The following is a 16617-nucleotide window of genomic DNA, read 5'->3' on the forward strand; positions in this document are numbered from 1 at the left end:
AGTTTTCTAACTCCAAAATTAAAGTTTTGTTTGTTTTTTTAAACTGAAAAGCATGCCTCAAATAGATTTGGAGGTTCTGTTATTATTTGTTTGCTTATTGTTGACGTTGGTCTTTTCTACTTGCATGGTTTTGGTAGTAGTTGCATTGGAGGTTATGCTTTTTGCAAGTTAAGGTTTTTAAAATTGTGTTGAGGGAGAGGGTTTAAAATTTTTGCTTGGCTATCTTCTCTGAATATCCATGAAGAGTATAAGTCTTCAGTAAGTGTCAGGTGGCTGACCTTCTAGTGCAAAGTCGGGAGTACTTATGTAACCTGTTAGGTCAGCTGAAACCAATGGGAGTTCTTCCTGGTTAGGTTTGAGAAATGCAAAACAATCAAACTATTCTTGCCAGTATTATTTGCATTTTAAAGACATGATGTTTCATTCATCAGAATATCAAGTTGTTATGTATAACACAGGTACAAACTGTAAAGACCTTACAGAGACCAGGAAGCAGAAGTAAAATAGTTATTGTTAAAAGTGAAGGTGAAATATGTAGGAGTGAAGAATTAGGTTTGCATAGATGAAGTCAAGCTGTAATTAATTTGGAACATAAATATTGTGGGCTTTGGACCAGTTAATTGTTAACTTGTGCTTCACTCAAGTTACATTGTTAATTGTGAAATTTGATTTATTTGTTTAGCAGGGATAACAGCACATAATCCTTAGTAAATTAATCATTTATAAAGTTAGTTAACATATAATGTAATATTGGTTTCAGGAGTAGAATTTAGTGATTCCTCACTTACATATAACACCCAGTACTCACCCCAACGACTGCCTTCCTTAATGCCCATCACCCATTTAGCCTGTTACCCACTCACCTCCCTCCAGCAATGTTCAATTTAAATATAGTTTTCTCTATATTTAAGTCTCTTATGGTTTACCTCCCTCTATTTTTATTTTACTTTATTTTTCCTTCCCTTCCCCTATGTTCATCTGTTTTGTTCCTTAAATTCCACATATGAGTGAAATAATAGATGTTTCTCTTTCTCTGACTTATTTTGCTTAGCATGATATACTCTAGTTCTATCCGCATTGTCGCAGATGGGAAGATTTCATTCTTTTTGATCTTCGAGTAACATTCCATTGTGTTTGTGTATATATGTGTGTGTGTGTATATGTATATGTGTGTATATATATCATATGTGTATAAATATACATACGTAATATATATGTACAATGCATATTGTCTATACATACATATATGTATATATATTCTTATATATATATATATATATATATATATATACACACATATATACATACACACATTATGTATATATTCACACACACATGCCACATCTTTATCCATTCATCAGTTGATGGACATTTGGGCTGTTTTCATAATTTGTTATTGATAATGCTGCTATAAACAGGGTGCATGTGCCCCTTCAAATCAGTATTTTTGTATCCTTTGGATAAATACCTAGTAGTGCTATTGGTGAGTTGTAGGGTAGTTCTATTTAAAAATTTTTGAGGAACCTCCATACTGTTTTCCAGAGTTGGCTGCACCAGTTTGCATTGCCACCAACAGCACAAAATTTTTTTGCATCCTCACCAACATCTGTTGCTTCCCAAGTTGTTAACTTTAGCCATTCTGACAAGTGTGAGGTAGTATCTCATTGTGGTTTTGATCTGTATTTGCCTGATGGTGAGTGATGTTAAGCATCTTTTCATGTATCTTTGAGCCATGTGGATGTCTTCTTTGGAAAAGTGTCTGTTCATGTCTTCTGCCCATTTCCTCTCTGGATAATTTGTTTTGGGTGTTGAGTTTGAGAAGTTCTTAATAGATTTTGGATACTAACCCTTTATCTAGTATGTCATTTGCAGGTATCTTCTCCCATTCTGTCGGTTGCCTTTCAGTTTTGTTGCTTGTTTCCTTCGCTGTGAAGAACTTTTCATCTTGATTAGGTCCCAGTATTTCATTTTTGCTTTCATTTCCTTTGCCTCTGGAGACATGTTTAGTAAAAATTTGCTGTGGCTGAGAGGTTGCTGCCTGTTTTCTCCTTTAGGATTTTGATGGTTTCCTGTCTTACATTTAGGTCTTTCATCCATTTTGAATTTATTTTTTTGTATGGTGTAAGAAAGTGGTCCAGTTTCATTCTTCTGCAAGACATATGTACCTTTTTAAAGAGTAAAATCCAAATTATTTAATATTGTAGAAAAACATTTATAAAGCAATCCTAGCAAGGAGTTTTCTGAAATATTATGTATTTACAGGAAGTTGCAAAAATACTAGAGAAGGGTGCTGTGTACCTTTCACCTAATTTTTCCCACTGGTTACATCATATATAAGTATAGAATAATATGTGAACCAAGAAATCGACAGTGCTGGAATGTGTGCACATAGTTCCATGATGTTTGATCACAAGTGTAGATTGCTTTAACCACCACCACAAAAAAGATACAAATCTAGACCATCACTACAACGATTTCCTTCATGGTGTCTTCTTCCACCATCCCTAACTTTTGAGAACCATCAGTCTGCTCTCCATTTCTATAATAATTTTGTCATTTCAAGATTGTTACATACCTGGAATAACACAGTATGTGAAGTTTTGAGATTGGCTTTTTCACTTAACACAATGTTCCTGAGTTATATTCAAGTTGTTCAGTGTATGAACAGTTTCATTTTTGTAATGATTAATATTACATGGTATAGAGATATCATTCATCTGTTGAATGACATCTGGGATGATTTCACTTTTTGGCTACTGCAAATAAAACTACTATAAACATTTGTGTACAAGTTTGTTTGGAAATACGTTTTTATTTCTCTGGGATGAATGCCCAGTACTGTGATTGCTGGGATGTATGGTAAGTATATGTATTGTTGTTTTTGTTGTTGTTAAAGAAAACATCAAACTCTTTTCTAGAGGGACTGTACTATTTTACATTTCCACTAGGAATGTATGAAAGATCTAGTTTCTCTACATCTTTGCCAACATTTGTCACTGTAATAATTTTCTCTTCTAGTTATTCTAATAGCTGTACAATTGTATTTCATTGTGGTCTTAATTTCCATTTTCTTGATGGCTGGTAATGTTGACAGTCTTTTCATCTGTATTATTTGCTACCCATATCTTTTCAGTGGAATATCTCATTTTTTTTATTTAAAAGTCTTTTTAATGTTTATTTTTGAGAGACAGAGAGAGATAGAGTGTGAGTGGGAGAGGGGCAGAGAGAGAGAGAGAGAGAGAGAGAGAGAGAGAATGAATCTGAAGCAGGCTCCAGGCTTTGAGCTGTCAGCACAGAGCCTGACACAGGGCTCAAACTCACAAGCTGTGAGATCATGACCTGAGCCAAAGTTGGATGCTTAACTGACTGAGCCATCCAGGTGCCCCTCAGTGGAATATCTCTTTATGTCTTTGGCCCATTTTCTAATAGGATTGTATGTTTTTTTTTAGTGTTGAGTTTACATGTGTATTGTAAGTATTTTTTTCCCCCAAAGTGTAGCTTTTTTTTATTATTAAAAGTTTTTTGCTTGTTTTTAATTTTAATTAAATCCAATTTATTGATTTTTTTTTTGGTCTTGTGAATCATACTTTTTATGTTGTGTATGTCTGAGACTCTTCTAGGTCCTGCAGGTTTTCTTCTAAATTTTCTTCTAAAAGCTACATAGTTTTACATATAAATCTATGATCACTTTTGCGTTAATTTTGGATAAGGTGTATGGTTTAGGTTAGGTTTTATTTTTTTCTTATGGATATCCAGTTGCTCCAGGACTATTTGTTGAAAAGACAACTACTCTTCCTCCATTTAATTGCTGTTCCCCCTTATAAAAATCATTTGACCATATTTATGGGTGCTTTTCTGTTCCCTTAATCTGTGTATCTTATATCAATTATATATCTCCATTTATTTGGATCGTCATTCGTTTCTTTTGTCAGCATTTTGTAGTTTTCGGTATATAAGTTCTACACATGTTTTGTTAGAATCATACCTGAGTATTTAATTTTAGAGCAATTATAAATGTAATTTTACTTTCTAAAGAAGTTTTTATTAAATTCCAGTTAGTGTAATATTAGTTGCAGGTGTACAAATTGTTATTGTACCTTTAATCTCATTTTTCATACATTCATTGCTAGTAGATGGAAATAGCTGATTTTTCCCCCCAGCTTTATTAAGGTATTATTGACAAATTACATTACATATTGGTATAATTGAGGTATACATTACATTGTAATGAGGTATACATTACAGTGAGGTATAATTGCCAAATTATATTACAAATTACATATATTTAGGATTACAGTTTGATGTTTCGTGTATGTATATATCCTGAAATGATTACCACACTCAAACTAATTAATATAGCTATCATTTTACATAGTTACTGTTTTTTGTTTTTTTGTGTTGTTTTGGTGTGGTGAAAATAAAATCTACTCTGTTAGCAAAATTCAAGTATACAATATAATATTATTAGCTACAGTCACCATGCTGTACGTCTCCAGAGTACATTCATCCTGCATGACTGAAACTCTGCACCTTTTGGCTAACATCTCGTCATTTCCCCCACTCCCCAGTCCTCGTCAACCACCATTCTACTCTCTGCTTTTATAAGTTCAATTTTTGCAGATTCCACATTTATTTTTTTCAGTGTTATATATATATACAATATATATATATAATACATATAATTTATAATATTCAGTGTATAATAATATATATAATTTATAATATTCAGTATATGATAATATATAACTTATATTCAGTGTTATATATATAATTTATTGTCGAATTGGTTTCCATACAACACCCAGTGCTCATCTCAACAGGTGCCCTCCTCAATACCCCTCACCCACTTTCCCCTCTCCCCCAACCCCCATCAACCTTCAGTTTGTTCTCAGTATTTAAGAGTCTCTTATGGTTTGCCTCCTTCCCTCTCTGTAACTTTTTTCCCCACCCTTCCCTTCCCCCCCTGGTCTTCTGTTAAGTTTCTCAGCATCCACATATGGTTTCTGTCTTTCTCTGCCTGACTTATTTCACTTAGCATAACACTGTCCAGTTCTATCCACATGGCTGCAAATGGCCAGATTTCATTCTTTCTCATTGCAGGTAGTATTCCATTGTATATATAAACCACATCTTCTGTATCTATTCGTCAGTTGATGGACATTTAGGCTCTTTCCATAATTTGGCTATTGTTGAAAGCGCTGCTATAAACATTGGGGTACAAGTGCTCCTATGCATCAGCACTCCTGTATCCCTTGGGTAAATTCCTAGCAGTGCTATTGCTGGGTCATAGGGTAGATCTATTTTTAATTTTTTGAAGAACCTCCACACTGTTTTCCAGAGTGGCTGCACCAGTTTGCATTCTCACCAACAGTGCAAGAGGGTTCCCATTTCTCCACATCCTCTCCATATCTAAAGTCTCCTGATTTGTTCATTTTAGCCACTCTGACTGGCGTGAAGTGGTATCTTAGTGTGGTTTTGATTTGTATTTCCCTGATGAGGAGCGATGTTGAGCATCTTTTCATGTGCCTGTTGGCCATCTGGATGTCTTCTTTAGAGAAGTGTCTATTCATGATTTCTGCCCATTTCTTCACTGGATTATTTATTTTTTGGGTGTGGAGTTTGGTGAGTTCTTTATAGATTTTGGATATTAGCCCTTTGTCCAATATGTCATTTGCAAATATCTTTTCCCATTCCATCAGTTGCCTTTTAGTTTTGTTGTTTCCTTTGCAGTGCAGAAGCTTTTTATCTTCATGAGTTCCCAATAGTTCATTTTTGCTTTTAATTCCTCTTGCCTTTGGAGATGTGTCAAGTAAGAAATTGCTGCGGCTGAGGTCAGAGGTTTTTTTCCTGCTTTCTCCTCTAGGGTTTTGATGGTTTCCTGTCTCACATTCAGGTCCTTTATCCATTTTGAGTTTATTTTTGTGAATGGTGTAAGAAAGAGGTCTAGTTTCATTCTTTGCAGATCCCACATTTAAATGGGATTATGCAATATTTGTTTTTCTTTGTCAGGCTTATTTCATTCAGCATAATATGCTCCAGGTACATCCACTATAGGATATCCTGTTTTATTTTTTTAATTTTAATTTTAATTTTAATTATTTATTTTTAATTTACATCCAAGTTAGTTAGCATATAGTGCAATAATGTTTTCAGGAGTAGATTCCAGTGATTCATCTCTTATGTATAACATCCCAGTGCTCATTCCAAGTTTCTTTCTTTCTTTTTTTTTTTTTTAGAGTTTTTTTTTTTTTTTTTTTTAATTTTTGTTTATTTTTTAATATATGAAATTTACTGTCAAATTGGTTTCCATACAACACCCAGTGCTCATCCCAAAAGGTGCCCTCCTCAATACCCATCACCCACCCTGCCCTCCCTCCCACCCCCCACCAAGTTTCTTTCTTAATGTTCCTTACCCGTTTCGTCCATCCCCCACCGGTAGCCCCTCCAGCAACCATCAGTTTGTTCTCTGTATTGAAGAGTCTTTTATGTTTTGTCCCCCTCCCTGTTTTTATATTCTTTTTGCTCCCCTTCCCTTATGTTCATCTGTTTTGTCTCTTAAATTCCTCATATGAGTGAAGTCATATGATATTTGTCTTTCTCTAATTTTGCTTATCATAATACCCTCTAGTTCCATCCACGTGGTTGCAAATGGCCAAGATTTTATTCTTTTGATTGCTCAGTAATGCTCCATTGTGTATGTATGTATGTATGTGTATATATATATATATATACACATATATACACATATATATATACACATATATACACATATATATACACATATATATATATACACCACATCTTTTTTATCTGTTCTTCTGTTGATGGACATTTGGGCTGTTTCCATACTTTAGCTATTGTTGATAGTGCTGCTATAAACATTGGGGTGCATGTGCCCCTTCGAAACAGCACACCTGTATCCCTTGGATAAATATCTAGTAGTGCAATTGCTGGGTTGTAGGGTAGTTCTAAGAAATAGTTGATTTTTGTATGTTGATCGTATCTCCTATAACTTTGCTGAACTAACTCACTAATTCGCTTCTTTTTTATTTTGTTATGTTTGATGTTGATTCTATGTGTCAGTCATATTATCAGCACATAAGGATTTTATTTCTTCCTTTCTTATCTGTATACCTTTTTTCTTTCCTTCTTGTCTTATTGCCTTGGCTAGAACTTCCAGTAGTATGTTAAATAGCAATGGTGAGAATGGATATTCTTGCCTTGTTTCTGATTTTAGGGGGAAAGCATTCAGTTTATATGATGTTAGCTGGGTTTTTTTTTGATGTTATATAATACCTAGAGTAGCCACTGGAATTCTTGCTTCTGTAAACAACCTGTTTTTTCTCCATGGAGACTTGTAGAAACTTCTTGTTGCCATTATCCTGAAACGATACACATTGGGGTTGATCTGTTCAATCAATTGTTCTAGACTCTCAAAGGGCTTATAAACTCATATACTTTTGTTCAGTGAAAATTTTTTTGAAACATTTCATAGATGATTTCTTCCTCTCTATTTTCTCTGTTTTTTCCCTTTTCTCCTATTTATATATTAGACTTTTGAGATTGCTCCTTTAACATTTCATGTGTGTGTGTGTAGATTAATGCCATTTTCCTCTAGTTTTGTGTTTTTGCTCTCTGAGACATTTTCTCAGTTTTACCTTTGACCCTTGTGTTGAGTTTATTAAATAATCTATCTTGTTTTTTAATTTCCAGGAGTTCTCTTTTATTCTCCAAGAGTCCATTTTCATTGCATTCTTGTATTGTTCCATGCCTAAAATAGCTTCTCTTATATCTTAGAAATGATAGATAGATAGATAGATAGATAGATGTTTTTCTTCCTGTATAGAGTTAGCCACTTTGCAGATGATTGTTTTCCTTTTCCTTGTCTGCACATATTTATAAGTGACAAGCTAAAAACCTGATTGAAAGTTCTGTGATGTGTTTGTCAATTTTTAATTTATTGTTTGGTGCTTTAGTTGTGCTCTTTGTTGGGGTCTTCTGACTGACAGTGTCTTTTGGTCTTTTATTCATGGACTGACTTGTTAAATTCTCCAGAGAAAGCTTACAAACTCCTTTACAATCTCCTAATTGTATAAGGATAAATCTCAGGTATACCTGGTATAATCAGGTGTCAAGTAATTTGAGTCTCAGATTCTGTTTTTTCTCCCAAGAGTAGCTTGAACTTTCACTTAGGACTGCTAAGTTAGTTATCACTTATCTAGTTCCAGTATTTGTTGGTGTTATTATATAGTTTTTAACCCTGTTTGATTTAATATGCTTTCACTGGAATTTTCAGAACGGACAAAATGAAATGCATATCTTCAGTCTACCAGCTTATCTCAGAAAGTGAAATAAACACATACTGGTGTCTGCTGGCATTTGTCTCCTTATTTCAAAACAAAGCAAAATTTGGGGGGAAATTAACATGTTCATATGGTTTTAAAATTAAAAAGTATAAAGTATATAGACTATGAAAAGCTTTTTTTCCCATTTTTGTTCTCTATCTTTTGCTTTTTCCCTTCTCCCTCCCATTGGTGGCCATGAGATAAGATTTTGTATGTATCTTAGAGTGTGTGGATATGTTTATATGCAAATAAGTCTTTTTTCTCCATGTTATACAAAAAATGGGACAATATTTTGTATTTTTCTGTTATTATATATATATATATTTTAGATTTCATTCCATATTTTCATAGAGCATACATTTATTCTTTTACAGCTATAGGAAATACTTCATTATATATTTAGAACTTACTAGTCCTCTGCTGTTACAAAAATGCTATAGTGAATAATTTTGTATACAAGTTACTTTCCTCATGGCTGAGTATATATGTAGGATGAAATCTTAGCAGTGATATTTCTGTATTGGAGGCTATTTGCATTTATAACTGATTGATATAACCAGAAAATTTTACAGAACTTTTGGATTTTTTGAGAAGGTCTTATGTAAAGGTCAGTGTTTATAAGTATAATTTAAACATTTTTAATGGAAAATTTCTAATTTATTCAGAAGTAGTAAAAATAGTATATCAATCTCTAATATTCTATTACCCATCATTTTATGGCTAATCTTATTTCATTAACATCTATTCCCCTTTATCCAGAAAATTGTGAACTATCCTCTCCCAGATATCATGCCAGCTTATTGGTTAATATTTTATTATTTATTTCCAAAAGATAAGGAATCTTAAAATTATAACCATAGTACCATTATCACTTCTGAAAATTAGCAAATTTCAATATAGTTTTAAGTGGAATTTCTCTCATGTGTGAGGTTGAGCATCTTTTTTTTTTTTTTTTTTTTTTTTTGTGGTTCTGACTCCTGACTTTATTCTTCTGCTTGTTGCTGCTATTACATTGATTTTATATCCAGCAATATTATTGAGTTCATTTATTGTTATTATCCTGTCTAGGACTTCCAGAATAGGGTTGAATAGAACATTTAATTGGATATCCTTGTGTTATTACTGATTTTCATGGCAGTACTCTGAAAGCATTACCTATGATTTTGTTGTAGAATATTTTGTAAATAATCATTATTTGGGCAAGAAAACAAGTTTTTTTGTTTTCTTTTGTTCTCATCATGACTAGATGAATACAGGATCGTATATAGAATAGTGCAGAATAGAATGTTTTTTCTGCATCTGCTACATTGCTAATATAAGCAATTACATTAGTAGGTTTTGTAATGTGAAATTATAACTTGAGTAAATCCAACTTTGTTATGAGACTTTGTTTTTTCTCATATATTGCTACTCAGTTTACATTTTTAAAAAGGAATTTTGCATTTATGTATATTGATAATGGCCTATAATTTTATAATTTTTCTGGCCTGACCTACCTTTATTTAGTTTTGACATGAAAATTATACTAGTCTTAGGTAATTAGTTGGTGGAGTTGGAAGAGGTTTCTGATCTCATGGAGAATGTGTATAAGATTGAAGTTGGTGCCAGTTTTTTAAAAAAGATATTTTAAATGCTGGTTCCACTTTAAAAATAGTTATGTTTTACTTATAGCTGTTCTATTTTTGTTCAGTCAAGTATATAAATTATGTCAATTTATAATGAATGTTTTGCTGTCTCTTCAGCTGTAAATAATTTGAGAGCATGAAGTTAATGGAAAATACACAAGAATATTTCTCAAAGTTTTATTTTACATTTTATTTTATGTTCCTTATCAGGTACTCAAAAGTGTGACAACTTTGCTGAAAAAAGGCCCCTCCTTGGTGTTTGTAAGAGCACTGGATCTTCTGGGTAAGGAAATTAAAAAAATTCTTTGAACCACTATTAAAAGTTTATATTGTTATTCCAGAGAGTGAATTTTGCTATCCTAAAATCTTTGTTACCATAAGACAATGCTCTTACAAGAGAGAAGAGAAAGGAATTAAAAACATATTTAGGGTTTCCTGTGGCTCAGGCCTTGTTATTTCTCTGCCTACTGTTTTCTCATATGCAGGGTGACAGTAGGAGACAAAAGAAAACAAGAAATTGAACAGAATTCAGTTTTGAAATAAAAGATTAGCATCATTAAGGAAAATGTTTTTTAGTTTCTGTGTTTTTTATTATAGTAACTTTTATGATGGCTTTCCACAGTGGAGACTAAACTAAAATGTGGGGAGACTTGAAACTGTTCTGGATGTTGGATATACTACCCTGACCACACATAGATCCTTTTGGAAAGGATGACAACCTTTATTGAGTATTTAAGTAAATTCTCTGTTGAATCATTGGCTAAGCTACATAGACACAGGGGCAACTCCAGGAAACTAGGCTTTAAAATAACAAGAATTAAAGAAAAGCAGAGCAGAGCAGAGACATTAGTAGCTGCACATGGTGGAGGAAGACAGATTTCTAGAGTTGTTACACCATATTATATTCACATAATATGTTCTAAGAACTAAATGAGTTGTGTTTCTAAAATTAAAGAAAGCATGGTAACAATGACTCAACAGATAAAGGATTTCAGTAAGGAGTTAGAAATTATAGAAAACCAAATGGGAATCCTGGAGTTGAGAAGATGCAAAAAATGAGATGATAATCTGGCTAGAGCAACTCAATACTATATTGAAGCCAGGGTGAGAATTAGGGCACTGATGTGTTGACAAAGGTACTGAAAAAGAATGGGTGTCACAGAGAAGAAGATAAGCTGCTGTGCTGGAGGGAAACTTTGTTGATTTCAGTTTTCCTGATGTTTGGCCCTTTAAGTTCAAGTGCATGTAGACCTGTGGAAACTCCACAGAAAGATGTATTCGTAGAAGGCATTTGCCTACCTGCTGGGTTGGGTTTGCAGTTCTTGAAAGGTTTTCCATTCCTTATCAACCCTGCTAACTGTATGATTAAGGAGATTGTTTTTGTTTTTACAAGATTCATTTATTGAGGGATCATTTTATAAAAAAAAATAAGACAAAAAGGAAGAGTAAGGTGATTATATGTAGTTGGTGATGAGGTCATTTATTGAGGGTTGAATTTAATGGAATGGGAGTCATATTAGTTAGGGTTCTCCCTAGAAACAAAACCAGTATCATGTGGGATATATGTGTGTGTATGTGTATGGTGGGAGAGAGAGACAGAGACAGAGAAAGAGAGAAAGAGGGAAGGAGAGAGATTGAGATTTCAAGAAATTGGCTCATGATTGTGAAGGCTGGCAAGTCCAAAATTTAGACACTGAGGGAGGAGTTGCAATTTCAGTCCAAAGATAGAATTCTTTCTTCCCCCAAGGAGGTCAGTGTTTTGTTTGTTTTTTCATATTAAGACTTTCAACTGACTAGATAAAGCACACTCACATTATAGAGCATAATCTGCTTAAGAATCAAACTTTACTGATTTAAATATTAATCTTATGTAAAACTACCTTGACAGAAACATCTAGAATATTATTTGGCCAAATCAGGTTATTGTGGCCTAGCCACATTGACACAAAATTAATCACCACAGGGGCAGTGAATGTAGTCCTGATTAAAATAGAATTTGCCTATTTAAGAAAATATATCTATTGTAGACATTTATTTTCCTCTTCTCATTTCTGCTCCTTAAATTATTTCACAGAAGAGGAATCATTCTAGCAAGAGACTTCTATACGTGTGTATCATTTGCTGGGTGGTTTTAAGAGTGGTTATTGATGAATAAATGCAAAGATACTTTTGAATTAAGTTCACAAGTCATTTCATGGACTGTAACTTCTGTAACTTCTAGCGAGTCTTGTTATTATATATAAGCTTTCTCTTGCCTGCATGCTGTCTTTTTTCTCTCTTGTTTTATACCTTTCTTTCTAATGGAAGATGATGGCAGGAAATACTCATTTTGTTTTCACTTATTTGCTGATCTGAATATAATAAACAACTGTATGTAGCATCTTTGTCAGAATGTTTATTGTCTCAAGGACATTTCCAAATAGGATTGTCTTGTGTTTCTTGCAAGTGTTGCATTATGCTTGCTGGTGAATAGAATTTTCTCTCTGAGCTAGTGCTTTGTGAATATGTACACATTTTAAGAGTTAATTCTAAGTGTGCAGTGGGTTAGAAGATGGTGATGTTGAACGGATTAGACACTTTTTAATAACTCCAAAGTTGAATATAATAACGAGTCTAATTATAGGTCAATTCTTTTAAAATCTGTTTCCCAGATTCTGGGATTTAGAAAAAAGTTATAACTCAAAATTTTTATGAGGCATATGCTTGTTGACTATGCTATTATAGCACTGGGGAATGGAAAGCAAATGTTGAATGCCTACTATGTATCTAGTCTGTTACATATTTTCCATTATGTAACATCATTTAATCTTAAAACAAGACTGTGGAGGAGATTGTGCTATTCTCATTTTATACATGAAGAAACTGAAACTAAGTGAGATTCAGTCATAGTTGTGGACCCAGGCCTTTGCCCACTTGCCAGGTCTGTAGATGGAACATACCTTTGCATTTAGGGTGCCCTAACTTCTTGTTCATGCATCCAACCTTCCTATTTTCTGGCCAGTTATTTTTAGAGTTAATAATAGAATTATTTTAAAATTAGCAAATAAGTTACACACTTATTTAAACAGTAACTTCTTAGTAGAGTTTTTGTTATGTGCATATGTTGTCTCAGTATATTTCTGTAGAAGTGGAGTATACTTTTGTTGTTGATTTTACTTTTATTGTTTTAAACAGAGTGACACATACTGTTACATAGCTACTTAGCTGGAAGTTTTTCAGTGTAAAGGGACTTCCCTGATTTGTTTGTTTGTTTGTTTTAACACATTGTTTTATTAAATGCAGAGGGGATCTTCTTTGCATGATAGCAGGAACATGCAAAGCACATGGAGATTGGAAAATAGAAGTAGCTAATTTAAGAAATACATAAAATTTTTTTGTTGTTTTTATTATGTGCTACATTAATACACTGCATAACCTTCCAGAAGAGGTAGATGATCATAAATGAGTTATTTTTCATCAATCAGGAAAATGCTTCCTTAATCGATGTTCTCCAAACCACATTGCACTGTGGTTACCAAGGCCTAGAAATACTCTTATTTAATGAAGTGTAGTGCCAACTTCTGTCTAATGCAAAGTAATTTCAAGACAGGGCATGTTCCCTCCCCACCCATTCCAATTTTTTTTTAAGTTTATTTATTTATTTTGAGAGAAAGAGTGAGTGTGTGTGAGTGGGGGAGGAGCAGAGAGAGAGAGAGAGAGAAAGAATCCCAAGCAGGCTCTGTGCTATCACTGCAGAGCCCCATGCAGGGCTCAATCTCCTGAACGGTGAGATCATGACCTGAGCTGAAATCAAGAGTGGGATGCTCAACTGACTGAGCCACCCAAGTGCTCCCACCCCATTCCAATTTTAAATAAAGTAACAAAAATGGAAGGCACTTGAAAGGAGGATATGAGTGTATCTAAGGTATAGTAGTCCCCCGTTTCCTAGGGGGAGTATGTTCCAAGACCCCCAGTGGATGCCTGAAACCATAGATAGTACCGAACCTTATATATACTGTTTTTTCCTGTACATACATACCCATGGTAAAGTTTAATTTATAAGTTAGGCACAATAAGAGATTTTTTAAAATTAATTTTTTTATTATGAAATTTATTGTCAAATTGGTTTCCATACAACACCCAGTGCTCATCCCAACAGGTGCCCTCAATACCCATCACCACCCACCCCTCCCTCTCACCCCCCATGAACCCTCAGTTTGTTCTCAGTTTTTAGGAGTCTCTTATGTTTTGGCTCTCTCCCTCTCTAACCATTTTTTTTTTCCTTCCCCTCCCCCATGGTCTTCTGTTAAGTTTCTCAGGATCCACATAGGAGTGAAAACATATGGAGTCTGTCCTTCTCTGTATGACTTATTTCACTTAGCATGACACTCTCCAGTTCCATCCATGTTGCTACAAAAGGCCATATTTCATTCTTTCTCATTGCCACGTAGTATTCCATTGTGTATATAAACCACAATTTCTTTATCCATTCATCAGTTGATGGACATTTAGGCTCTTTCCATAATTTAGCTATTGTTGAGAGTGCTGCTATAAACACTGGGGTACGGGGCGCCTGGGTGGCTCAGTCGGTTAAGCGTCTGACTTCAGCTCAGGTCATGATTTCACAGTCTGTGAGTTCGAGCCCCGCGTAGGGCTCTGTGCTGACAGCTCAGAGCCTGGAGCCTGCTTCAGATTCTGTGTCTCCCTCTCTCTCTGCCCCTTCCCCGCTCATGCTCTGTCTCTGTCTCAAAAATAAATAAAAACATTTAAAAAAAACACACTGGGGTACAAGTGCCCCTGTTAGGCACAATAAGAGATTAACAACAATAATAAAATAGAACAGTTATAACAATATGCTGTAATAAAAGTTATGTAATGGTCTCTTTCTCTCAAAATATCTTATTATTACTGTATTCACTCTTCTTCTTGTGACAATGTGAGATGATAAAATACCTATGTGATGAGATGAAGTGAGGTGAATGAAGTAGGTGTTATGATGTAGTTAGGCTACTATTGACCTCTCATGGTACTTCAGAAGGAGGATCATCTGCTTCTGGACCATGGTTGACCATGGGTAACACTGAAATCCAGAAAATGAAACTGTAGGTAAGGGTAGATTGCTGTAGTTTGAATTAAGAAACTCAAGTTTGGGGTGCCTGGCTGGCTGATTTGGTAGTGCATGCAACTCTTGATCTTGGGATCATGAGTTCGAGCCCCACGTTGGGTGTGGAGTTCACTTAAAAAAAATAAACTCAAGTTCATAGACATAAAGGTGGTTGATATAAGGAACCATTGAGGAAGGAAAAGGAAAAAACTGAACTAATGGAAAGGTAGGAGAATAATTAAAAGAGAAGTGACTGAATCAAATGGAGATGGAGAAAGCCATACATTCATGCAGTGGCTGCTTGAGATACTGTCTAATGTCACATGCACCTTGAGAATGTTGACTTTGTCTTGACTTTATTATCTTCTTGTTATTAAGCACAATGCCTTCTATCTAGTAGGCCCTCAAAATATTTATTTTTTAGTGAATAGATTTTAATAAGCTTGCTTTATATTCATACTAGCGCTTTATTTGAATATTAGTAGCTCCAAAATATAGAAATCATTTTTTATGATTGAGAAAATCTCAGGGGAAGGAAAAATAAAATAAGATAAAAACAGAGAGGGAGGCAAACCATAAGAGACTTTTTTTAAAAAAAATTTTTTTTAAATGTTTATTTTTGAGAGAGAAAGAGACAGTGTGAGTGGGGGAGAGACAGAAAGAGAGGGAGACACAGAATCCAAAGCAGGCTCCAGGCTCTGAGCTGTCAGCACAGAGCCTGATGCAGGGCTTGAACCCATGGACTGCGAGATCATGACCTGAGCTGAAGTTGGACGCTCAACCTACTAAACCACCCAGGTGCCCCAAGAGACTTAATACAGAGAACTGAGGGTTGGGGAAGGGAGGTGTGTGGGAGGATGGGCTAAATGGGTGATGGACATTAAGGAGGGCACTTGTTGGGATGAGTATTGGGTGTTATATGTAAGTGATGAATCAGTAAATTCTACCCCTGAAACCAATGCTACACTATATGTTAACTAACTTGAATTTAAGTTAAAAAAAAAAAAGTCTCTTAATCTGAGAAGCCATACATACTGCACCTGGGTTTTGATACCTTCTTCCAAACCAGTGGTGCACAGTCTTGAGACCTCCTCCTTCCCCCTGTGGAGATGTACAAGATGTGTCCATTGCCATCCATTTCTCTGGCAAATACTTTATTGAGAACCTGTTGCTATGGACATTGTCAGTTGCTTATACTGCTTATTAAATTATTCTTATGAAAAGTCAACAGCATTTTCTTTCGATTTGATTGGATTATAATTTTTTATTTTTATAAATTTATAGTGCCTTTTCAAGGAAGGGGTAATTGCTATGGAAATAATCCTAGTCTTCCTCATATTTTATCCTTTTTATATAAGTATGTTGTAGTTAGTCCACAGTTTTTTGTTTTATTTTATTATTATTTTTTAATGTTTATTTATTTTTGAGAGAGAAAGAGAGAATGAGCAGGGGAGGGGAAGAGAGAGAGGGAGACACAGAATCTGAAGCAGGCTCCAGGCTGTGTGCTGCCAGCCTGGATGTGTGGGCTGATGTGGGGCTCTAACTCAAGAGCTGCGAGATCATG

The 16617-nt window shown here is 34.5% G+C and overlaps 1 protein-coding gene across 13 annotated transcripts in view; it reads left to right on the top strand.

Annotated features, from left to right (window-relative positions):
• The window catches only part of BCAS3 (BCAS3 microtubule associated cell migration factor), a 614170-nt gene that overhangs the window by 85149 nt on the left and 512404 nt on the right, over positions 1-16617 (top strand). For all 13 annotated transcript variants that reach the window (XM_042966194.1, XM_042966193.1, XM_042966192.1 and 10 more), the window contains one exon: positions 10181-10253. In XM_042966194.1, coding sequence (XP_042822128.1) covers positions 10181-10253 — 73 coding nt within the window. The remainder of the gene's footprint in view (positions 1-10180; positions 10254-16617) is intronic.

Source organism: Panthera tigris, chromosome E1 (assembly GCF_018350195.1).
Source record: "Panthera tigris isolate Pti1 chromosome E1, P.tigris_Pti1_mat1.1, whole genome shotgun sequence".
Lineage (NCBI taxonomy): Eukaryota > Metazoa > Chordata > Mammalia > Carnivora > Felidae > Panthera > Panthera tigris.